General features: G+C 53.2%; 1 protein-coding gene and 1 pseudogene across 1 annotated transcript; one reads left to right on the top strand and one right to left on the bottom strand.

The window, feature by feature from the left end:
• Positions 1 to 8,205: 8,205 nt before the first annotated feature.
• Positions 8,206 to 14,574, top strand: LOC119097009 (ceramide-1-phosphate transfer protein). Its single transcript, XM_037220017.1, has 4 exons — positions 8,206 to 8,534; positions 11,440 to 11,651; positions 12,025 to 12,200; positions 12,786 to 14,574. The coding sequence occupies exons 1-4, from the start codon at positions 8,398 to 8,400 to the stop codon at positions 12,915 to 12,917; spliced, it is 657 nt and encodes a 218-aa protein (XP_037075912.1). The 5' UTR covers positions 8,206 to 8,397; the 3' UTR covers positions 12,918 to 14,574.
• Positions 14,575 to 15,611: 1,037 nt separating this feature from the next.
• Positions 15,612 to 24,986, bottom strand: part of LOC119097397 (integral membrane protein GPR155-like) — a 14,701-nt pseudogene continuing 5,326 nt past the window's right edge.

Below are 24,986 nucleotides of genomic sequence, written 5' to 3' on the forward strand. Positions count from 1 at the left end.
CCTATCCCTCATTTTTAGTGTTTATTTATAACACTATTAATTCACTAGGCCACGCAACTACACACCACAACAACCACCGTCACTCACCATTTCATGGCTACTCTTGGTATTTCAATTCCATCCTTAGCCAACCGCACCGCACTAGCCAACTAGCCAACCGCACCATTCAACCACCAATGCCGTGGACGGACAGCAACTTTGCACATGCTGAAAGTCCTTACAGACGGTTGATAACTGGAATATTGGCTTCCAAATAGTGACACAATTGCGTCGAGTCACCCATGTCGGACTTCTGACATTAAAGTTGTCGAAAGTCCAAGCATGACCCTCTGGGCCTGTGTTCGTTGAGCACCAAGCAGCTCAAAGAAGCTGATCTGATCAGTTGCGTGCAACCGCCAGAAACTCCGACCAAGGTTATCGAAGACAGTGGGTCAGCGGTGTGCTCGGTTCTGCCGGCCCACCTGGCCAGCCGGCCCTCTGACTGGCACCTCCTCGCCCACGGAGGGGGTGAGGAGGTGCCGGTCAGCGGGCCGGTCATGCAAAACCCGACTCGCCACTGCCGAGATCCCAGCGGGCGACCGGTCAGCAGGACACCCGTAATCATCGAGGGAGCTCCAAACGCGGGCAATGATCCATCAACCAGTGAAACGTAAAGAGAGGGCTCACTCCATGCTCTTAGCGCGCACACTTTCGACACGGAACACGCCAACTGCTTCAGGTGATATGACAGTGAATTGGTCAATGTTAACCTGAGCTAGGTTCGCCCACACGCAGTCCATGCGGATGAGATCCATGCCAGCAGTCCCTCTTAGTGGTACGTGGCATGGTAAATCCGAACCAGGAACAAGGTACGAACATTATTGCGCACATAGTCAATATGATGGCATATGGGCAGCCAATTTGGGTCCCAGATGGGGCCCAGGCACCAGCCCGCTGGCATCCCATGCTGACATTTTGCCAGTTTGCCCACCTGCGGCCCGTTTGAATCTGAATCTATGTCACTCGCCCTTGTTGCAAATTAGCTTGCACGCGATCAGGAAATAGCCAGCCATGGAAAGCGAAGTCCGAAAACCAATGTACTGGTGTAAAAGATGTCGCCATATGGGCAGCCCATCTGGGTCCGACATGAAGCCCGCAGACCAACCCACCTGCAGCCCATGTTGACATGAACCCGACTCGTCCACATGCATGACAAATGAACCCCAACTCGCGCTACCCTCCTTTGTTATGTACTCGGTGGTACACGATAGGGACAAATCCAATGCGTGAGCACAAGGTAGCAGATATAATGCACCTGTACCAAATATGGTAGCGTATGGACTGCCCATTTGGGTCCCAGATGGAGCCCAAATACCCGCCCACCCACAACCTACATGGACGTGAGCATGGAGGTGGCACATCTAATTTAATTGTACACAATATGGTTAAGACTCAAAACAATAAATACAATTCATATACACATAATTGTGCATATGCAGCTTTATGGCGTATGTAACATATAGGCAGCCCATCTGGATCCAACATGGAGCCCAAACAACAAACGGTTTTCTTCGTTTCATTGTTATCTTTGCGTTGTCACCAGAACAGCAACCGCATGCTACCGTGAAATCAATTCTGTTTGCATTTTTAACACGCGCCCGGTTGGCCTGCTAGATGACTTTCGCTCGGGTGGGGGGCAATTTGACCCCCCCCCCTGAGGTCTCGGTAACTAAGAGAGCTAGAGACACCAAATTCACAGGGTGTGTTGAACTGTACGTGAACTCACTTAGGTCAAAGTTTAAGGTGCCTAAGTCATGAATTTCGGGTCAAATAAGGGCAAACAAAGTCAAATTCCAGGTTGGTCTCCAAAGTGCCCCAGAACATAAATAATTCTTTCTAAGCAAAAGGTCTCATGTTCAGTTAAGGTCAGTAACCTTGTTTAATCTATCGAAGGGCATGTTGACCAAAATCATACAAGACTGCTCTGAGTTCCGCGTTTGAATAAGCGAGAAAGATTACGGCAGGCAGTGTTTCCAAAAGACAATGTCGACCCAGGGCGTTTTAGGTCGATGGTCTACTCTGACCTCTAACAAGTCTATGGAAAATGTATAATGCGGTTCCTGCTGTTATACGGTTATACCGTTTATATAACCTATAAACGCTTCCTGCTGTCAGTAAATTCGAAACAAGCACCAGAAACTATCCCATGCAGCAAGCCCTACAGTAATAAAACAGTTTGTTTTTTACCTTGGTCTGACCTTTATACCTGACCCTAGGCCAACTTATTTGCCCATTAAATATTTACGTTGCCTAAGAAAGCATCTCAGAGATGATGGCTTCGTCAAACATTCCATTGTTGCATCAGATTGAACGATTCCCTAGAAGTTGACTTCGCTGAAACCATGGTCTGACTTTGACCTGCCATAGGCCAGCGACCTTACGAAGTACATCTAATTTTTGATGCCAAACGATCCGCTATTCAATTGCCTTAAGCTATGCAAAACAGCGCGCAGCTGCGCCGCACCGTTTGGAAACCATTCTGTAAAAACCTTTGGGGGGCGAACCAATTTGACCCCCACCCGAGCGCGTGTAAAGGTCAATAAACTGCAGAAATCAGGTGTTTAACGACCTTATGGAATAAATCACCGCTATCGCGTTTCCAATGGCTTAGTAGAATCTTTCTAAACCGATAGAATTAAAACGCTTTTTCATAGTATTTATCTGCGTTCTGCAGACGTTGAGGACACCGCGAAGGTAAATTGTAGAGCCATACGTTTGGTCGAAATTTGAGGATGAAAATTTTGATTGTAGATCGAGTGGTCAACAATGTATTGACATCACCAAGCCATGTCTGCCTGGAAATGTTTAGTATTTGGTCAGAATCAAGTAGTGATACAATTTATATAGCGTGGTTTTTAATATGTGCGCACGTAAATCTCCACAACAAAAACCTCGACACCAGGCGCTGCAGTCTCCACAGTCCGGGGAGCGCTAGTTCAGTGGTTAACTTTTCGTCATGGTCCACCGGTGGACGAAAATGATAACGGTTCCGAAATAATTACCTTTAAACACTTTAATCGGTTAGTAATAAAAGTTATGTGACGTGATTTTGAGCGTGCGTACTCGCAAATCTTGTTAAAAAACTTCGACGCCAGGCGTTGCAGTCTCCGTATGCCGCGCAGCATCGACTCAACAGCTGATACTGAGCCGTGGCCAACGGATGGCCGAAAATGATGATGCTTCTGAAAAAAGTACCTTTGAGCGCTTCAGGACACCAAACCTTATATCTACAAGGCAGCCTGGGCGCCTGTTTCACGTGTGCGATTTTTAGACTGATGATAAGGACGGATTGGCCGTTAAAGCACCGCGAAGTGGTGCTGGAATCTGGTGGTGGAACTGGAGGAGTAAATGTAGACTCTATTTTTCGTGTTTCTGTAGCTATTAATTTGTCTCAGGAAGACAGATTAACACGGCGCCCGCCGTATCGTGGCACTTGCAGTGGCCGCCGCCGTTCGGTTTTACGGAGGCTGCAACCCAGACCATCGCTGTCCTTACTCTCGAGGTTGCGGGGGGGGGGGGCATGCTCAAACCTTTTGATGCACTTTTTCACTAATCCATTTCGAATAATAAACGTTCTCAGGCAAACATGGGACAGCCTTTTTCGTTTTTTTTTTTAGAACTCATTTCCACCTACTCTATTCAACAAAAATGAGACCTCTACCCCACTTAGCAATAATGATGCCCCTTATTTCCTTCCGGCCAAGGAGCCCCTTGAGTAGAGCACCAAAGACCCATTACCGGTTCCGGCCAAGAGCTGAAAGGCCACCCCGTCCCATCGCGAAGCGTCTTCTGGCTGTCATTCTAGCGACATGGGGCGGGATCTCCCGGTCGATCCGGAGGCCATTGGAACGATATATCATATTACAATGTTCCCCTCCCTGACACGGGAGGCCTTCTCACCCGCGCAGTTGGCCCCGGATCAGCACAGGGACCCTAATTGACGCAACAACATCCCTGATCGCCAAAGGTGGTCCAATAATTGTCACACAGGCTCCAGTGCCGTGTTTTTCCGTTTTCCTCAGAGATATTGAGAAATCTTTGAACGTAGATTGGAGATGAAAGGGTCCTCAACCTGTATTGACATGGCTAATCCATGCTCGTCTCAAAATGCTCAAGATTCAGTCAGAATTGATTGCTGATAAAAAAACTATGCAATATGGTTTTGAACGTACGCGACGCAACTAGCAACAACAGCCTGAACGCCCGGCGATGCAGTCTCAGCAGGCCGCCTGGTGTCGGCCTGTGGCCGTGACACTGAACGATGGCCAATAAGCAAACAAAAAAGATGAAGCCTCTTGAGGAACATGGCTGGTGAACTAGGTAAATTGGCATGTATATAAAGGTTCACTCCTGCGAGTTCTCCAGTGGCGGTCAGAACCGTAAACATGCATCAACCGCCCGCAGCTCAGCTCAACTCAGGTCAGGTCAGGTCAGGTCACGCTTCCGGTCCGGTCAGGTCCCGCATCGGCTCAGCTGGCCGCGACCTTGGCGGAATAGTCGTAGCGGAGGTGGACTTGCTCCAACGCAGGCTTGGCCTCTATGATGGCGCCATCGCTGTCGCTATGCATTCGAGCTTGACCTTTTCGCCGCAAGATGTCGAGCCCCGAGATCTGGCCCTGGTGCAGATGTACGCTTCCAGTCGAGTGGTCGGGAATTGAGAGTAACTCCTCTCCATCGTTTTTCAGCACGCTGGTGACATTGTGTAAAAGTCATGTATCAGTCAAGGCATGTATAGTTAAATGCGGTGCAAAAGCGAGCTTAACACAACCTTAATCTGAAAAGTGGGGAGGGGGCAGTTAACACTGCTGCCCCCCCCCCCCCACCTTGAAAAGTGGGGGGCCATGGCGCGCTGAACCCCCCCCCCCGCCCCTGTTCCTACGCCCATGGTTATCACCAATGCAAGTATTCCCTCCCGATAAGTTATTTCTTCCTGACGTGATAAATTCCGACGTGACAGTACAAGGCACGAACAGTTCTGGTGCATGCGAAAATATGAAATGATGTGGGCGCCCCATGTGGGACACAGCTGCAGCCCAGTTAAAAGGCCACCTGCAGCCCGTGTCCACATTAACCCAGTTGCCCCACGTTTAAACCATTTGGGCCCCATTTGGGAATGCTGGCTGGGTTCTCTTCATGCTGACGAGTTGACAAAGAATCACGGCATCGTCGTGAGCCGGAGCATGGCGTAACATGCCGCATGACTTTTCCGTCACGTGACGTGAAGTAGCGCGAATACTGGGCCGTGACTGGTGCTGACAAACATGCTGGTAGCAGATCGAACGCGGCCTTGGGCAGTTCTTCTCCTACCATTGTAATAATAGGGGCCCGTTCGATCTGTCGTCAGCACGATTGTCAGTTGAAATGCGTGACGCCATGCGTGATAACGGTGCGTTCGATATGTAGGCTGACGGAAAAGTTTTTAATTGTACTTTCCCTTCTTCCTTTACTTTCCACTTCAGACCACATAGTAAGGCCCGGTTTTATCTGTCGTCATCATCATGTCAGTTGGAATGCGTGACGGCGTGTGTGCTGACGGTGCGTTTGGTGTGTGGACTGACGGGAAAGTTTGTTAACTTTGCCTTCCTTTCTTCCTTCACGTTTTACTTCAGACCGCACACTTCTCTGCCTTACCTCTGACACACTGCGTACAAAGTGGTGTTTGGAAGTGTGGCTTCAGCTGCTCCGGCATTACCACAATCTCGCCCACGCAACAGTTACAAAATCAAACTCCCGCTAAGTCAGAGTGACTTTTTATCTGGTAGCGCTTTCTCTCCATGCTGACGGGCTGACAAAAAAGTCTGACCCCGTTCGATCTGTCGTTAGCACGGAGCGCGCGACGCCAGGCGTGCTGACGGAACGTTCGGTGTGAGGGCTGACAGGAAAGTTTGTATTACTGCTTTCATTCTTTATTTGCCTTTCATTTTAGTCTGCACACCAGCTCTGGATTACCGCCGATATTGACACACTACGTACAAAGTGGTGTTTGGAAACGTAATTTCTGTTTTGGTACTACCATCAGCTATCCCATCCGTATGCTGAGTACTTCTTCCCATTTCTAGTTCATTTTAATTTCTTCTCTCTCATTTGTGTGTTTGCTTATGCCCCCGTTTCATGCGTTGTCAGCGACACAAGCACTACCATGGTCCCGTTCGATCTGTCGTGAGCGCGATCGTCAGCTGGAATGTGCGAGGTCACACGTGGTCGGGAAACGTTCGATGTGTGGGGGTGACAAGAAAGTTTTTAATCTTTACCCTCCCTTCTTATTTTTTTCTTTTACTCCAGTTCACACACTAACGCTGGGGCCCCGTTCGATCTGTCGTCAGCACGTTTGTCACCTGGAATGCGCGACGCCACGCGTGCTGACGGTGCGTTGGATGCATGGGTTGACAGAAGATTTTTTAACTTTACTTTTTCTTCTTACTTTACCTTTTACTTCAGACCACACCTTAACTCTGGCTTACCGCCGACATACTGCGTACAAACTGGTGTTGGGAAGTGCGGCTTCTGCTCTGGTATTACTAACATCTGATCGCCCACTCGTGTGTCAAATACTTCCTCCCATTTTCAATTCATTTAAGTTTCTTCCCTCTCGCTTTAAGAGTTATTATCTATAACACTGTAAATTTACTGGGCAACGCAACCTCACACCACATCAATCACTGTCACTCCCCTTTTCACGGCTACTCTTGGCATTTCAATTTCGTCCCTGTCTATCTCGCGCCACATTTCCCACAAAATTAGAGGCAAGTGTCCCCGCCCTACCAAACGTACTCGCCGACACAAAAGTCACCAAATAAACTCCCGCTTCAGTCAGAGGGATTTTGTTATGTAGAAACATTTTCCCTCCATGCTGACGTGCTGACAATGAGTCCTGGCATCATCATCAGCCGATGCGTGACGTAACAGGCCACTGACAGTGTGGTCACGTGACGTGACGTAGGGCGAATACAACGAGCTGACGACAGATTGAACGCAGCCTTTAACTCAATCAATTTTTACTACGTAACGCAACCACACACGACACCAACCCCTGTCACTCTCCTTTTCATGGCTACTCTTGTGTGTAATCTACCTTGTCTTGTTTGGAAGGTACCTTGTCCATCTCACGTCGCATTCCCCCCCCCCCCCCCAAATTAGAGATAAGCAGCCCCACCACACCGAGCGTACTCGCTACCTAGGCCGCGTTTGATCTGTCGTCAGCACGTTTGTCAGCAATCATGGCGCAGTATTTTTCCCATGTCACGTCCCGTGACCACAAATAACGTGGCCAGTTACGTCACGTGCCGGTTGACGATCATGTCAGGATTTTTTTTCAGCCCGTCAGCGTAGAGAGAAGGCGCTACCAGATTAAGAAAGCACCCTGAAGCAGGAATTTGGTGTGGTAGCTCTTGCGTTAGAAACTTTCCCGCCAGCCCACACATCGAACGCACCGTCAGCACGCATAACGTCCCGCATTCCAGATGACAATCGTGCTGACGACGAATCGAACGGGGCCCAAATGAAACTCCCGCTTCAGAGAGAGTGATTATCTTAATCTGGTAGCGCTTTCTCTCCATACTGACAGGCTGACAAAATATCCTGATATCATCGTCAGCATTCGCGTGATGTTACAGACTGCGTGACGTTGTGGTCCTGTGACGTGACGAAGGGCAAATATTGGGGCGTGATTGGTACTGGCAAATGTGCTGAAGACAGATCGAACGCGGCCTAAGCGAACATTTAAGGTGAGGGAGAAGAAATGTAAATAAATAAATAAAAATCGACCAAAGCTATCAATATATGAATGGGATTGATGATGGCAATACTGGAACAGAACCCACACTTCCAAACACCACTTTGTAGCTATTGGGTCATGGCTGGCGGTAAGCCAGAATTGGTGTGTGGTCTGAAGTAAAAGGAAGGGAAGAAAGGAAGCAAAGTATAAAAAAACTCCCGTCAGCTCACGTATCGAAACGCAGCTATATCTATGTATCGGGCGCTCCGTCAGCACGCATGACGTCCCGCATTTCAGCTGACAATCATGCTGCCGACAGATCGAACGGGGCAAAAAAATTCTGGCATGGTCAGCCGGCGCGTGACGTCACAGGTGACCTTACGTTGTAGTCACGTGACATAACGGTGGGAAAATATTGGACCGTGATTGGTGGTAACAAACGTGCTGACGACTAATCGAACGGCCCAAGACTACCGATAACGACGTTGATGCAGCAATATCGGCGCAGCACTCCGGTCCGCCCTGTTTTTGAGGCCCGTGCTTGCTGAGGTGGTTTCCCGGCGCTGATTAAGATAAGGATTTTTGAGAACGTGGCACTCATTCTTTGGGATTTCATCGATAAACTTGTTGTCTAAAAGCTCATCATGAGCGGCGAAAAGGACGTTGAAGACACCAAGTTCGATATTGCCAAGGTGCTCGCCAACTTCAAGAAATGCAGAGAAGACAACGTGGGTTCCCTGACTCTGGAGGGTTATATAGCTGGCTATCATGAACTGCACAAGTGAGCACCAACCATCAAAAATGCCTATGGTTTTTCAATGTTTGATCCATTTAATGAGCTGCTTAGTTATTCTTATGTTGGTGACATGATTTGGATATTGTTCATGCTATAAATTGCCATGCTCTTATGTGTGACCCTGGTGGGAATGTAAATGTTTGCCTGGTGCATTCCCAGTGTGATTCTGTTGTTGTCTGGTGCTGCATGAATCCTGCTCAGTATGAATATAGTAAGGAGCCTTTTACAAAGAAGAGACATTGATAATGTACAGGTGCACCTATAGGAACCACATGTACAAAGTTCCTGTTCTAAATTAGCTCCTTCTAACCACACCCTGAATGGTGGAAACTGGTCCATGTGGTAGTATATGCCATACAATGCTGCAATCCAGGAGGCTGGTGTCAGCTGGTATTATGGTCAGTTGTTATCATTCAGTGTCAGTGGGTCTCCAAAGTGTATATGTTACTGCTGATGAGTTATGACAGCATGATACTAGTACTTTCTGGTAGTTTAACACACCTGAGGCCAGACTGCAGGCAATATAATTAATGGGGTACATGGCCATGTAGCAGCAACACCCCAGCAACAATTTCAGTGAATGCATGATGTAAATGCATAAGCCCAGAGATTGGTGCATTCACCACCAATGTCAGCACATTTAGAGCCAATGTTTCAAAGAACTATGATGTTGCTAGGCTATGTCAAGCAGGAGTGCCCCAAAACTTGAAAACATTGGGGCACTCCATAATAGCTGGAAAATTAAGTTCAGTTTGGCATTGCCCTGGTTTGGTGCACAGAGGCTCTAACCTCATTGTGCTGACATCATGTCAGTATTTGTTGAGCTGGATGCTTTTTTGCAGGGTGTCCCCAAAAGCTTTCAAAATATAAACAGGAGCCTTGATGAAAGAGGAAACCCTTAGCCCATAGATTTCTTCTGAATTAAAAAAGAGCTTTTGTGGTGACAATGTGAGGCACCTTTGGCTGAAAGGGTCCCATTGGCTATATTCAGCTTTCTCCTGGACAAAATTCTGGCTATGTGAAGGTTGTTGGTATGCCTCAGTTCACCCGCAATTGGCAATTCACTGACAAAATAACCTAGCAGCCCTCCATAACCCATAACCATTATATTTCATATAAGGTTCAAGAAAATCAGTGTTGTAGTTGACTTTCAGATTTGGGCTACAGGGTACAGCACAAGCTGAATAAATGGTGGAAAGGGGAGGCATGAAGCCTTCACAACTAAATATTGAGCACTATCCAGTTATGTTGCTGTATTTTCTAGAGATTCGCAGCAGTCTTGGCTCTGCTTGGTGCAATTATGCACCTTACCGCTGTCCATCTAAACCTGCACCATGTGTGTTGAGATAGCATCTTTCATCAGACTTGTACAACCTTTATCACAGACTTAGTCCATCTTCCATGATCTTATGGTTTCAGTATAAAGGGTCTGACTATGCAATTCTTCCAATACAATCTTTATTACTGGTGATCATTTACCTGTATCCTATATATCCTATATTTTTTGTGTGAACTTTTGCATTTCAATTTACATGAATGGCCATGTGATTCTGTAACAATCTTAACTTGCCATGATCCTTTGCACATGTTTTTCATTTTGCCAGGCATTACCGGGGTTGTTTGTCATATCTCATTTGTGGCATGGAATATTTTACCATGACCATCTATAGAAGGCTGTGTTCTATATGATCATGTACCCTAACATCATGGTATCTGCTGATCTGCAAATGCACCAGTATTACCCCTCATTATGTGAGACACATTTTAATGCTCATATTGTGGGTCTTTAAGTGGAATTGCATCCAAAAGGGAGCCTTCGGTCTGTGCCCGTGATACCCGTGCCTGCATCATTTTGGTGGGTTGGCCGTTTGACTGACAACTGGCTCAAAGCTATCTCACAGTTTGGATCACTTGGGAAGTAGAGTCAGTGTCCATACAAGGGGCTAGCCTAATGTATGCTCTGATCCCAAATGCAGTGAAACTTAAGAATAAATACAATTAATTTCTGTAGTGAAACATAAAAGCATGCTTGGAAGGCACATGGTAAGCAATGCACTGTAATAAGAAAGTGATGAGGTCATTTTGCAGCAATGAACAGTAGCTGGTTTCTAATTGGGTGCAGTTTGTTATCCAAGTGTCAATTATTTTGTGGCAGCCAGCTGCACTTATCACATATTTAAGGCCATGTTAATAGACAAATAAATGAAAGATGATTCATGCTAAATAGCAACTAATCAATTAGATATAACAGATTGTGTGAGAAGATCATTCAAGCTGATTGATAGCATGCTGACACAATCCTGTGTGGTTGAATATCAGCTGAGACATTTGTGTCTGGTGCTGGGTGGCAAAATTTTGAGTGGTGTGTGAGTTAGTGTAAAGCATGTGCAAAAACTCAAAACAAAGTGATAAGACTGGCCAATTGCTTGAGTAATTTATGGCAGATTGTAAAGCATGTGTGAACTTTGTGCTGTGTGAATTTCATCGATGTGCTTGATGTACTAATGCATTGTGCAATCTTTTAAGCTGCTTTTAATGTTGCCAAAATGGGTGCACCTTTTTAAAATCATGCTGTGGTAGCTAAGCTTTGGGGAATGACAGGGGCAAACAAGGACTTTCATTGCTTCCTTTCATTCAGCATAGCACTAAGCTTTGTGTTAGCTTTATGGAAATGGGTGGCTCTTGCCCCAGGGCCCATTCTTCCACCCTGTCCTGAGAACACTTGCAAAACTCTAGCTCAATGACAATAAAAGGAGTGCTCTGTCACTGAATCCTTGACATGAGTGCCACTGTTTTCACGACCACAACTGCTGTTTTTTTTTTGCGTTGGCTTTCCAATTTTGCGTTTTGTTTTTAGACCGTCGGATGTTATCTATAGCTACCGCCACAGGTTTTTCGGCCAGCTCGGTGCCGTGTTCGGCTTTGTCGGCTCAGACGTGCAGCAGAAGCTCGTTCAGCTGGAGTGTTTACGAAAGAGTGGCGCCGCTGAGAGCTACGTCACCGTCCAGGCCATGATGGATTATGAGAAGAACAACGGAATACTCGAGTCGGACAAGGCTGGCAACGGTTGTCGCACATTACTCCGACTGCATCGGGCCCTCGGTGAGTCAGCTGATGGGCACAGCTCTGTAAGCTCGTGGTACCGACCGTGCTTCACCGTCTTAATGTGTTGTACTAGACTGTTCTGAAGTTCTCATTTTGTATCAGCCATTCGTCAGACATGAACACTTTGTTGATTCTGCTGCATGACGTCACGCCAAAGTTTGTCTCTACGTCTGCCAAAACTCAGGGCCAACCAGCTGAAAAAATGGCGGACAAAACTGTAAACCTGAACTGATCTAACTGTGGTTGCCATAACTATCGAGTGAATCAAACGCAACCTGACGCCGATCACCCGCAACGACCACGTGATAGTCGCGGGGCCATAGCCCGAGTCGGGCCCGCCCCGCTTACGGCACGCTCTCCGGGGCCGCAGCGTTCATCGCCGACTTTCTGCGGGAGCTGCACGACCGCGCTGACGAGCAGAAGATGGCGTCCGTGTGCCAGGACTCGTACAAACGCACGCTGGCCGTGCACCATCCCTGGCTGGTCCAGAAGGGCGCCCTGCTCGCCATGTACACGCTCGGCACGCGCGGGGACATTGTCGCCAAGGTGAGCCGCGGTTGCCCGCCAGTCGTTTGGTCGGGGAACTCTCACCCAGCCGCGTGTGCCGGGATGCGCCAAATGCTTTACAGATGCTCTCCCACATCAGGGCTCACGGACCATCATCAGAAATCACACGGTATCGAACATTTCGTATCAAACTGCGGAAACGAGAAGAGGCGTAAAACTTAAGCTCGGGGGGGGGGGGGGGGTAAAGCAGCTACCTGACTTTTAGGATGCTTTCGGCTTGATGAGACACGTAAACGTTATACCTGACCATTAGAAGGTGAGTTATTGAGTTTTAAGGGGCGCGTCGACTGCATATACTTGTACACCAATGTGCCAATACCAATACCTGACCGAGTATGTCATGAGACGTCACGTGCTGTGCCGACGCGGGGCTGCCTGTGTGACGCGTTCCAACACATGGGCGCGTTACCAGCTGCACTGACCGCTGTTGTGGCGTTCGCTGTCTGCTGCCGCGCGCGAGCAGACAGCGGGCCGCCGCCGGCGGCGGCCCGTGGGCAGCGGTGCGCCATGTGCCCCGCCCGGTCCCTGAGGCTCTGGCCCTGACGACGACGGCCGTTGCTGCAGGCGGTCGGTGAGGATCCGGCCGAGCGCGAACAGGGCAAGGCCACGTTGCTGGAGTGCGTCGACACCATGCAGGACGTCTACAACACCATGCAGGGATTGTACGAAGCCAACGGACTAGCCGACCTACCCTAGCGCTCTGTGGTAGAAGCAGCCGACCGATTCCTGGGCGAAGGCCAGATTAGACCACACTTAGTCTCGGGGTTTTGTCGTATTTTGTTCTTGTATGGTCCCTTATCGTTTACTACTCGTGTGTTATTTAGCTTTGAAAGGTGCAGCCATCTTGCTTATATGGTGGCACGTCTGTTCGTTTTTTAAAGACATGATGTTGGGTACTGTCATGGCGCTAAACCCAGTCGGTACGCCATTGTTGGCAGTGCTGAGCGCGTGATGTGTTCATTGAGGGTCTCGGCGTTACCTTGGTAAGTCACTTTTGCCGGGCTTTGTTTTGTTTGGTTTATTTTTATTTTTACTGGTGCTGGCGTTTTTCTTGGATGCCGACTGTCTTTAGCTGTCGTTCGTTTTCCTTTTTTGGTGAGCTTTGGGGTGTGCGTAAAGCAAAGTTATGGAGATATTTGTGTGCACAGATTTGTGTTTGTGTTCTGAACAAAATTTTGTAGGCCATATACACGGGTTGCTGGCCGCTGGCCCGAAAGGCAGTGGCTGTCAGGCTGTCAGCCGTTACGCTGCCAGGGAAGGTTTCCACATGCGACTAGCGCGTCCCAAACCTCCGCCCGTGACTTGCGCTGTTAAAAAGGAAATCGGAGCACCCTGGTTACTGTGTTGAGACAACGAGGCCAGAACTTATGTTGTTCTAAAACCAGGACCTGAAGTTAAACTGTCGGAGCGCGGAGGGATTACCATTGGCTTTATTGGCGTGTCGCATTTTTCTGTGCCTACACCAGCGGTGCTTTAGGGAGCATTCCCATGTGGAAGCCGCGGGCGAGGCTGTCCGTCAGTTCGGCTCTGCCTTTCGAGAGTCGGTGCTGCGACGCGTGAAAAGCATACTACAGAGGCATCTGTAATGCGATTGGAGCGCTTCGTGTGCGACTGCTGCGTAGTTACTTAGGATCAATGGCTGTGTAGATGGCCTGCGTATCATCTGCGTACACCGCCACCTCCAACAGCGAAAGCACAGCACAGCAACTAGTCCAATTAGCTGTAGCCCCCCGCTCTCTTGTTTCCGATGGGGCCATTCCGTGTCTGGAGTCTGGAGCAGGGCACGGTGCCGAGAGCAGACCCACCATGACTTGGCCGCCGCGGACGCCACCGGCCAAGCCACCCCGTCCGAACACATTCCTGGCCTTACGTTCCAGTGGGCGCGCGGGCGCTCATTCTAGTCGCCAGTGTAACGTGCCGCGCCCCTATCATCACTCATGTTGAAAGCGACCCACGGTTGAATGTATGGGGACGGCCGAATTAGGCGCCCGCCATGCTCTGCCGGCTTCCCCGGGCACTGGACGGGCCGTAGCTGCCATGGAGCGGAGCGGAGAACCGTCCCGACGGGTTGTCCACGGCCGGACAGCCGACAGCTGTGGCGGCGGCTGAGATGTGTCGCGTGGTCCGGCGAGGTCGCGTGTTGTCGGCGCACAGGGGACCGATGGTCGACACTGCCACCGCAACGACGTGGGACCACTTCGAGCCCGCCGCCTTCCAGCCATGTGATATTGACGAGGCGTGTTTGTCGTTCCACCCAATGTGTGCCGCTCTCATCTGCGCAGGCGCAGAACACACCAGACGCAACCCGATGTACTGTGTGGAAGGCGGCGCTGAATAAAACATGTGGCCGTGATCGAGGGTTCAGTTCCGAAGGACCGAAGTGTCCTCTGGCGTTGGAGTGGTACGCACTGCCCCGACGTGAATCTCCGAGCTAGACAGAACAGTGACCCGGCCTTGGTCAGCCGGTGCTCTCGCCTACTTCCGGCAGAGTGTTAACGTGCGACTATTACATGGTTGAATTCACTTTCAGACCCATAACCTCAGAGCGCTACTAATCGTTCAGACCCATAACCTCAGAGCGCTACTAATCGTTCAGACCCATAACCTCAGAGCGCTACTAATCGTTCAGACCCATAACCTCAGAGCGCTACTAATCGTTCAGACCCATAACCTCAGAGCGCTACTAATCGTTCAGACCCATAACCTCAGAGCGCTGCTAATCGTTCAGACCCATAACCTCAGAGCGCTACTAATCGTTCAGACCCATAACCTCAGAGCGCTACTAATCGTTCAGACCCATAACCTCAGAGCGCTACTAATCGTTCAGACCCATAACCTCAGAGCGCTACTAATCGTTCAGACCCATAACCTCAGAGCGCTACTAATCGTTCAGACCCATAACCTCAGAGCGCTACTAATCGTTCAGACCCATAACCTCAGAGCGCTACTAATCGTTCAGACCCATAACCTCAGAGCGCTACTAATCGTTCAGACCCAAAACCTCAGAGCGCTGCTAATCGTTCAGACCCATAACCTCAGAGCGCTACTAATCGTTCAGACCCATAACCTCAGAGCGCTACTAATCGTTCAGACCCATAACCTCAGAGCGCTACTAATCGTTCAGACCCATAACCTCAGAGCGCTACTAATCGTTCAGACCCATAACCTCAGAGCGCTACTAATCGTTCAGACCCATAACCTCAGAGCGCTACTAATCGTTCAGACCCATAACCTCTGAGCACCACTGACAACTCAGACTTATAATCTCAGAGCGCAGCTGGTCAGCAGATTTTTTTATATCAGTGTTACACAGCTGTCAACGCCCCTTATTCCGTCCGCAAGTCCTGAAACCATTTCCGGTTCAACCCAAGCAGACGCTGCAAGTGCTGACATATACTGTATTGGACGAACGTCACCACTGCCACAGCACGTACACTGAAGGACATACGAAACAAACGTCGTAGGATGGCCTGGGTCCAAGGCAAGCATTCCCAAGACACTCTCAGGCCAGCTCGCGTTACACAGCCACCAGCGACGACTTCATTCAGGACCGAGCTCGTGGAACCCATCGGAGCTTTAGGACCAGACTATAGAAAACATCCATGCTTATAGCATCCTCGCAAGTTTACAAAAACAAAGTCACCTCAAAGTATTCTAGATTCGTATGAACTACCATATGCTCTAGTGCCGCCGTCGCCTCTGTCCGCGGGGAATGGAGAACTGTGCCTCTGGTTTCCCAGCTGCGCGGCTAAGCATTTTGGACGTCCCTGAGCGACGTTCCATTCCACGATGATGACGTGGATTCAGTAAAGTCCAATTATACATGGTCCCGACGTTAGACCTTGTCATTGCTGCTGGCAGTCACGCACAGGTCAGTCACATTTAATTTAACTAAAATGCACGGAAGTGGCAGACATTTAAAACCAAGAACAGACGGTTTCAGGCACCCACAAGGTAAAACACATTTTCTTTTCCTAGCGACCAACCGACCTTAAAACGTTCTCGTGAAGAAAAGCACAACACAAGCTTCCCTCTCTCCCAAACCGACCTAGCGCGAGCCAGTGACATCCTTCACCGCCGATGTGCCCGAACCACGGCCGCACATCACCGCTGACATCTACCATCGACCAACACCTACGGAGGACAAAAAAAAAAAAAAAAAACGCCAAGGACGACACGCTCTATGGGACTCTGATCCCACGCGGCCAAGCACCGCTGGCGCACCGCCTGATTCCGCACCTGCACGCGCGGGAAACGTGCGTAAATGAAAGACATCTACGTAAGCCTCATTCCGTTCAACCCTTGGCCTGCCCAACGATGGGATGCCGAACATTTGTTTCTTTGAAAATCTCCAACGTTTCTTTTCAAACACCAGGCCTTCCGAATATTGCGCTTGTGAACACGCACCGCGAACTTTAGCAATCACGCTCCATGTCGCCATTGTCCGTAGCGTTGAACTCATTTATGGGTTAAACCCCACGGCCACCGCAGTCTGCAGGCGTGCATGTCCGTTAAGTAAGCACCGCCGCCATCAGCGGTGGCAGTGGACTACCAACGCCTCTCGGAACTTCCAGGACAGACACCGGCGCTCAGGGGTCAGCCCAGGGCAGACAACAGCGCTCAAGGGTCAGCCCAAGGCAGACACCGGCGCTCAGAGGTTACTCCAGGGCAGACACCAGCACTCAGGGGCCAGCCCAAACGTGCGTAACGTGCGCTCAGAGGTTACTCCAGGGCAGACACCAGCACTCAGGGGCCAGCCCAGGGCAGACGCCAGCGCTCAGGGGTCAGCCCAGGGCAAACATCAGCACTCAGGGGTCAGCTCCGGGCAGACGTCAGCGCTCAGGGACCAACCCAGGGCAGACACCGGCGCTCAGGGGTTACTCCAGGACAGACATGAGCACTTAGGGGCCAGCCCAGAGCAGACACCAGCACTCAGGGGCCAGCCCGGGGCAGACACCAGCGCTCAGGGGTTACTCCAGGACAGACACCAGCGCTCAGGGGTCAGCCCAGGGCAGACACCGGCGCTCAGGGGTTACTCCAGGACAGACAAAAGCGCTCAGGGGCCAGCCCAGGGCAGACACCAGCGCTTAGGGGCCAGCCCAGGGCAGACACCAGCGCTCAGGGGTTACTCCAGGGCAGACACCAGCGCTCAATGACCAGACTAGGGCAGACACCAGCGCTCAGGGGCCAGCGCAAGGCAGACACCAGCACTCAGGGCCGCACACGGAGCCGACCCTCCGCCCCACTCGGCGCTCGCGCCGGTGCCCACTCAGGGATCGGCACGTGGGCAGGTGCCGGTGCCGGCCTGGCCGCAGCCGGCTACGCCACAGGCCGACGGCCGGGGCGGCGGTGGCCGCGGCGCCGGCCGCCCGCCGCGCCCCACCAGCTGGTAGAAGAGGTGGCGGTCGTGGAAGTGATGCTGTTGGCGCAGGTGGCGCACCACCCGGCCGTCCACCAACCGGCGGCCGTACTTGGTGGCCTCTGTGCGGTCCGGGGCGAGACCGCGCCGCATCAGCCAATCCACCAGCTCCTGGCCGGTGAACACGTGCCGGTACAGCTTCAGACGGTGCCTGCGACGGAGAGGCGCGTCAGGGACTGCGCTCAGGCCGGGCCCGCGCCCGTGTACACGGCAGATGATGTCCAGCTGATGCCGACGTGCCACTTCTAAATAGACACACATATCAATTGACACGATGTACGAAATCCTCGCAAGCGTAAGATGGTCTCGTTGCACGTGATCAAAGACAAGAAAGAGACCCTGGGACATCAGCCCAGTACCGTATCAACAGCAAGAAGTGAACTCCCAGGCAAGACATTTTTTACATTACTCCGGGTACTTCGAGCGAATAATGGGATACATATCAAAACATTGGGATGGCAATACACGACATTTACATCATACGGCCTGATTCTGTATGTTTATCAGACGAGATTGGTGATGCAAACAACGCCAGAAGACCGCCTTAGTGTGGCCGCCCGTGCTCCCCGCGTCCGCGCCGTACCGTCTGTCCTTGACCAGACTGCGTCGACACTGCTCCAGGTGGTAGTCGATGAACTGGTTGCACGTCTGCCGCGTCTCCGGCTCCAGGTCAGCCATGTCCGGCAGGTGAACGGCATCGGAGCCCCACAGCAGACGGCGCCACCTGCGCGGCAGACACGCCAGTACACAGGCGGCAGCGGCGGCGGCCGCACGCCAGGCCCTCAGTCGCAGCCGCTGGCCACCAGATCAACTGCCGCTAGACACGCGTGGGACGCCGCGGCTCGCGTTCCCACTCCAACCCATCGCCCATCCCCTCTTTTTCAGCTTGCAGCGTATCAAGAGCCACCCCATCCCAATGCGTGTCCAGTCTGTCTCGTCTCGTCCCGTGTCCGCGCCCGTGTCCGTGTCCGTGTCCACGTCCGTGTCCGTGTCCGTTCCGTCCCGCCCCGTTTGCTCACCATTGCACCACCGGCAGAACGATTAGCTCGTTGTCGAGGCCAAACAGCAGGAACACGAACACGCCCTGGCCGAAGTTCAGCGCGCCGTCCAGGAAGTCGACTACGACGTATACGCCGGTCATCGTGTCCATGACGAGATTCCACACAGACAGGAACAGACCCTACGGCAAACAGGCATCGTAGCGATCACGAGGGTCCAGATGATTGGTAACAGTGTACCAAGCCATGTCTACGAGCAGGCCACACGATAGAAAAAGTACCTAAGTTCTTATTCCGACAATACATATGCCAGCACCTGCGGCAATACACGACCACCACCTGCAGGTGCTGGTTGGACGAAGCTATCAAGTAAGCAAGTTCAAGATATATGCAACCCAAATCATAATACTATTCGATGAAACTCGAATCGTAACTAATCATTGCTAGCATACAAACTTCGAGGTCATTGTACCAAAAAAGGAGCTTTGGGCTCTTCTTCCTTGCACCAAGTGAAAAAATTGATATTTCTTTCACAACCTTGCTTGCTGAGCGATAAAGTTGTACAGGTTTCGAGGCGCTGCTTCTGTTTGGAGTCAAAAGCTGCGGGATTGAAGGTTGACCGTAGTCGCAAAGCTGCCGACTGCTCTCTTCTGATACACCCGCCGGCCCCCTGCAACGGCACCGAGGTGCAGCCATGCGGACTAATCTGGCTGCCGGCGGCGCCACCCACCACGATCATGGAGAGGCTGAGCAGCAGGAGCACGAGCACGTGTTTGGTGATCTGCAGCTGATCCTCGGCCTCGCACGGCGAGCCCAGCTCCGCCTCCTCTTGGCTGTAGTAGTTCCGCACGATCTCCCTGCCGCCACCACGCCGGAACGTCACGACGCAGCGACAAATGAAACACCTACGGCTCAGGCGCCTCGACAACGTGTTAGTTCTCGTCCCGACAGTCGATGCGTCCACATTGGCACACGCCGCTGTCATGGCCGATACACGGGATACGGACGTGGTGACGAACGTTGGACATGAGCCAGCAGAAACACCTCGACAGCATCGACAAGGTACAGTTGCAATCATTCCGCAGAGCGAACTGGGAGCATCTACAATATAGCGACGGGAAACACTGGGTGCACCTGTAATGTCTCGACAGGATTAACTGGGTGCATCTGCAATGACTTAAGAAATTGGACCGACCAAGGCAGCCACATGACTTCCTGTTTGTCGTGTTATCTTTTGCTTTGCAAGGAGTAAATTCTTTTGCCTTTAATAACTCTGCAAAGTTTTCGTCTTTTCACACGCCTGCCTGGAGACGGAAGAGCAGCTACTTTTCCAATTTCGGGAACAGTTCCTGAACTGAGTCAGGCAAACCCGCCGACAATGTGCGCCTTTTTAGGGCAAGTTACGTCAATGAGTTATCCCGTCATCCCGCGGCGGCGGCGGCGGCGGCGGCGGCGGCGGCGGCGGCGGCGGCGGCGGCGGCGGCGGCGGCGGCGGCGGCGGCGGCGGCGGCGGCGGCGGCGGCGGCAGGCCGGCCGGACCCACCTGCACAGCTGGCGCGTGTTGGGGTCGCACGGCCGCTGACCGGTGCAGGTGGCCGGCGCGCTCAACGACGTCTGGCCGTCCTGCACCAGCTCCTCGATGTCATCCACTGCGGCGCGGGCGGCCTCGTCAGATGCGACGCCACCGCCCAGCCCGGACCGCAGCACGGCCGCACGGGTGGACACCACAACCCACTCGTGCCAGCCTGCCCCTCTCCCCCCCCCCCCCATACACACACGCGCGAAGTGCGTCGCATCGAAGGACCGATACCTCGACGCCTGACGTGACCTCCTCCACACCTCCGCTCGTTTTTGGAGACGGAGTTCACGCTCTGACACGCCAGTGCGTGTCAGTGTCAATCTGTCATTTTTTCACGCGTCAACCTTTGAACCGTAACGACATTCGCCGGCATTTCGCATGAGCTCCGGTGGCTCTGGCGCGAGCTCCGGTGACCCTGGCGTGAGCTCCGGTGGCCCCGGCGTGAGCTCCGGCGGCTCTGGCGTGGGCTACGGTGGGCGGTATGAGCTCCGGTGCGCGAGCTCCACTGGCTCCGGCGTGAGATCCCAGCTGACTGACTGACACACCACACTCACCGGTGACGGGGTCGTGGGCCGGCGCCTCCGAGCCCGAGTCGGGTTCCGTGTCGCTGAGGACGCGGGGCGGGCTGTCGGCGCCCGCCGGCAGCTGCGCCGTGTACTGGCTGTACAGGTGGTTGTACCGGTGGTGTACCACCAGGCAGAACAGCGTCACTGGCGGAGCGGCGGCCGGTCAGGGGCGAGGCGAGACGGCCGCACTCCAACCAGGTGCACCGGACACCGACAAAACAAAAACCATGCAGGCAAGGGACAAAACCTGACTCCGCGACCACTCAACTTTCCGCCCAAAAATATGGGCCCATGGTCCGTCACACAAAACAAGCTTATCACTGCTCTCCTCAGGACACCGCACCGCACCGCCGGGGACCGGGGATCCAGTCCCATATCGCTGGTTTCACAGCCGCACGCCTTAGTGGGGCTCATCGGAGAACGACGCGACGCGAACTGCGGCCGGGGACGCGCATCGCACGGACCAACAGCCCGGGAACAATAACACCCCACACGACTGCACGATACAGAAGAGCAGCGGGGGCCGATCGCGGCCTCGGATGGAGCCGGCGCGCGCCGCGGGCGGCCCGGGGGTCCGCCGCCGCCACACGACTGACCGGTCAGTGAGATGGTCAGGATGACGATGGCCGTGACCGACTGGAACTGTCCCAGCTGGAAGCTCGGGTCACCCTCGTACATGTGGTGCCCGCCGTTGGAGACGAGCAGCACCACGGTGAGAACCAGTGGGAACCTGGCCAGTGGAGGGAGGGGGCCGGGGTCAGGTGAGGACCTCGCGGACGAAGAGCGGTCCAGCAGTGGCCGAATGCCACACTGGCTGGCTCTGGTTCCGTGAATCACTTGGCGCAAGTGTATCCAATGTGTGCTGCCCACCGTGAGCCCATCAAAAAGATAACACTAACGCCGGCGTGACGTGATATCATCTCGAACCGTAAATGTAATCTCACAGCGGCACATATAGTGTGTGACGAATGGCGCCACCAGAGCCCCACACGAGCTGTTCATAATGAGTGTAGCATAGAAATGTTATCCACATAGTCCGAGTCCGGGTCCGGGTCCGGGTCGCGTCGGGCGTCGCACAACTCACGCCCATCCGATGGCCATGAAGGGCAGCCGGCAGCGCAGCACGAAGCACAGCGAGCGCGTGCGCAGCAGCAGCAGGGCCACAGCCAGCAGGGCCGTCCACACCCGGCTGCTGACCACGCCGACCGTCAGCGGCAGGAAGTGCAGGTAGAAGGACCAGTCGCCGGACGAGCAGTCCAGCTGGGTTGACAGGATGGCTCCCACACATGCCACCGCCTGACGGAAGAGCCCACCCCGTCACACGTCACCACCGACCGTACCGGAGCAGCACAGCACGGCGGCGACGCGGTCAGCTGGCGGGGAGGAGGGTGTCTGGCGCGGTGGAGTGCGTCAGGCGCGGCGGAGTGTGTCAGACGCAGTGGAGTGTCAGGCGCAGTGGATTGCGTGTCAGGCGCGCTAGTGTTTCTAGCACTGTAACGCGTATCACTGAGGCGGGTTACGCAACGGGCCACGATGGAAAGGTGCCGGACGCATATCCGTAACACGATCAGACAGGTGGTGATGAAGTGCGGTACGTACCTGTGACAAGACCCAACAGGTGGTGATGAAGTGCGGCAAGTACCTGTGACACGATCAGGCAGGTGGTGATGAAGTGCGGCACGTACCTGTGACACGATCAGACAGGTGGTGGTGAAGTGCGGTACGTACCTGTGACACGATCAGACAGGTGGTGATGAAGTGCGGCACGTACCTGTGACACGATCAGACAGGTGGTGATGAAGTGCGGCACGTACCTGTGACACGATCAGACGGGTGGTGGTGAAGTGCGGTACGTACCTGTGACACGATCAGACAGGTGGTGATGAAGTGCGGCACGTACCTGTGACACGATCAGACAGGTGGTGATGAAGTGCGGCACGTACCTGTGACACGATCAGACAGGTGGTGGTTAAGTGCGGTACGTACCTGTGACACGATCAGACAGGTGGTGGTGAAGTGCGGTACGTACCTGTGACACGATCAGACAGGTGGTGATGAAGTGCGGCACGTACCTGTGACACGATCAGACAGGTGGTGGTGAAGTGCGGTACGTACCTGTGACACGATCAGACAGGTGGTGGTGAAGTGCGGTACGTACCTGTGATACGATCAGACAGGTGGTGATGAAGTGCGGCACGTACCTGTGACACGATCAGACAGGTGGTGATGAAGTGCGGCACGTACCTGTGACACGATCAGACAGGTGGTGATGAAGTGCGGTACACGTCTGAACTTGCCACTTAGTAAAAATACGCCGAACACCCAGACCTGGAGGAGAATTATACACAGTGAATATGACAAATAAAGGTCTTCAGTCGCCTTCCCCAGTCACCGAAATCACACCTGAGATTTTAAATATTTCAAAATCCATAGAAGTGATTGGCACACATTCCACTTCAGAACACTTAAAACATACAAAAAACATGCTGCTGGGACGAAGTTACATGATGGATCTTTCAAAAGAAAGTTTTTTGACCAGTTAAGTACAGCTCACACAGCTATACGGGTATGTTACGCTAGGGTGATGACAAAATCTCGGTTTGAGATTCTGATCAAACCTTTTGACCTGATGGATTTCTGGGATCACAGTTCACGCTAAGCAGTGTTTTTTGAGTGCAGCGTAAGCCCCGGTCCCTAGTATCCGATCGTGAAATTACATGCCAACGGCGGAGTTTGGTGGCGAGAGTTTTACGTGCCGCAATGCTCGGCACGGTCCGTCCTGCCCTCTGATGTCAGCTAGCATTCAGCGCGACCGCTGCCATCGCCCGCAGAACACCCAAGTTTACGACAAATAGCGAGCTCCTAAAGCGACTCGAACCCACCCGCCCACGGTTGGGCGGATCGGAGGACAGGCGCTCTAACCCAATGAGCTGTCGGGGCGGAAGGTCATACCGTGTACCTACAACACAGCACACAAACACAATATGTCCTCGACAATAGCACTCCAGTGCGCACCACGTCTGCGCCTTACGCAGCAGACGAGGCCGATGATGCTGATGTCACAGATGTAGGAGTCGATGTAGTGGATGTACTGCGAGGGCGCCACCGTCGAGTACACGGACACCATCCAGGCCGAGACGAACATCAGCGGCGCAGATAGGAACGTACCGATCACCAGCGCGTTGGCCATCTGCCAGCACCAGATGCACAGGTGCACAGGGAGGGGGCGTGGAGGGGGGGGGGGGGGGGGGAGTGGGGGGGGGGATAGCACAGGGCATCAGACGTCACACGCGCACTTGGAGCCACCACGGCGCCAGACGCAGCGGCGTCTGGCCAGGCAGATGCGCGGCAACCAGAAGCAGTGTACAAGGTCACGTCAGGGCCTCCGAGACAGGCGCGTAAGGCCGGACTGCCTGATAGCGACTCTCGCAGCACCGCTTCAGGTCCGCCACCGGTGACTGCAAGCAGGCGCCTCGCGCGGACTTGTTCAGCCGGCGACAGGTGGCGAAGCCGGCTGCATGGCCCGACCGATAGATGGCAGACTCCCAGGGGCGGCGGCTCTCCACGGGGCAGCGCCGTGGCGGCGGCGCGCCGCTCTCACCACTTCGATGCCGGTGTCGTAGTGGTGGCGTACACCAGCACGCTGGGCGCCGTCGGCAGGATGCCGTACAGGAACGCGTAGTTGGTCAGGTCCTGCCGAACCGTCCCGACAATGGCAGCGAGCCGCTGTCGACCGCCGCGCGGCGCGGACGGCGTACACGCCTGACAGCTGCACCTCACCACGGACATGGCCGGCGGCGGCTGCTCGCGGTTCGCACCAGTCCTTTACTAGTGCCATTCAATGCTGTACTCAGTGCACGATGTGTGCGGACGTAACAAATCGGCCAACACCCGAGTCGGTACGTCCACCACCAGCCCACCGGCATCACATGGGTGCTACTCACCGCCATTGGGCTGCTGCCGTGCGAGGGTCATGGGGGCAGCCTGCTGGTGTCGGCGGACACCACTCACCACCGTCAGGTTGGCGTTGTGCGTGGCAGGCCCCTGCAGCAGGCTCATGGCCTCCCGCGTCACCAGCGGCAGCACCATGGACTTGACGACGATCAGGATGAAGGGCACCAGGTAGCGGTCGGAGCGCACCCGGCAGCCTGGTCGTGTCACCATGTGCAGGCCCAGCATGAACAGCGCCGTGGCAGAGAACGA

This window comes from Pollicipes pollicipes, unplaced genomic scaffold (genome assembly GCF_011947565.3).
Source record: "Pollicipes pollicipes isolate AB1234 unplaced genomic scaffold, Ppol_2.1 Scaffold_4295;HRSCAF=5057_pilon_pilon_pilon, whole genome shotgun sequence".
NCBI classification, from domain to species: domain Eukaryota; kingdom Metazoa; phylum Arthropoda; class Thecostraca; order Pollicipedomorpha; family Pollicipedidae; genus Pollicipes; species Pollicipes pollicipes.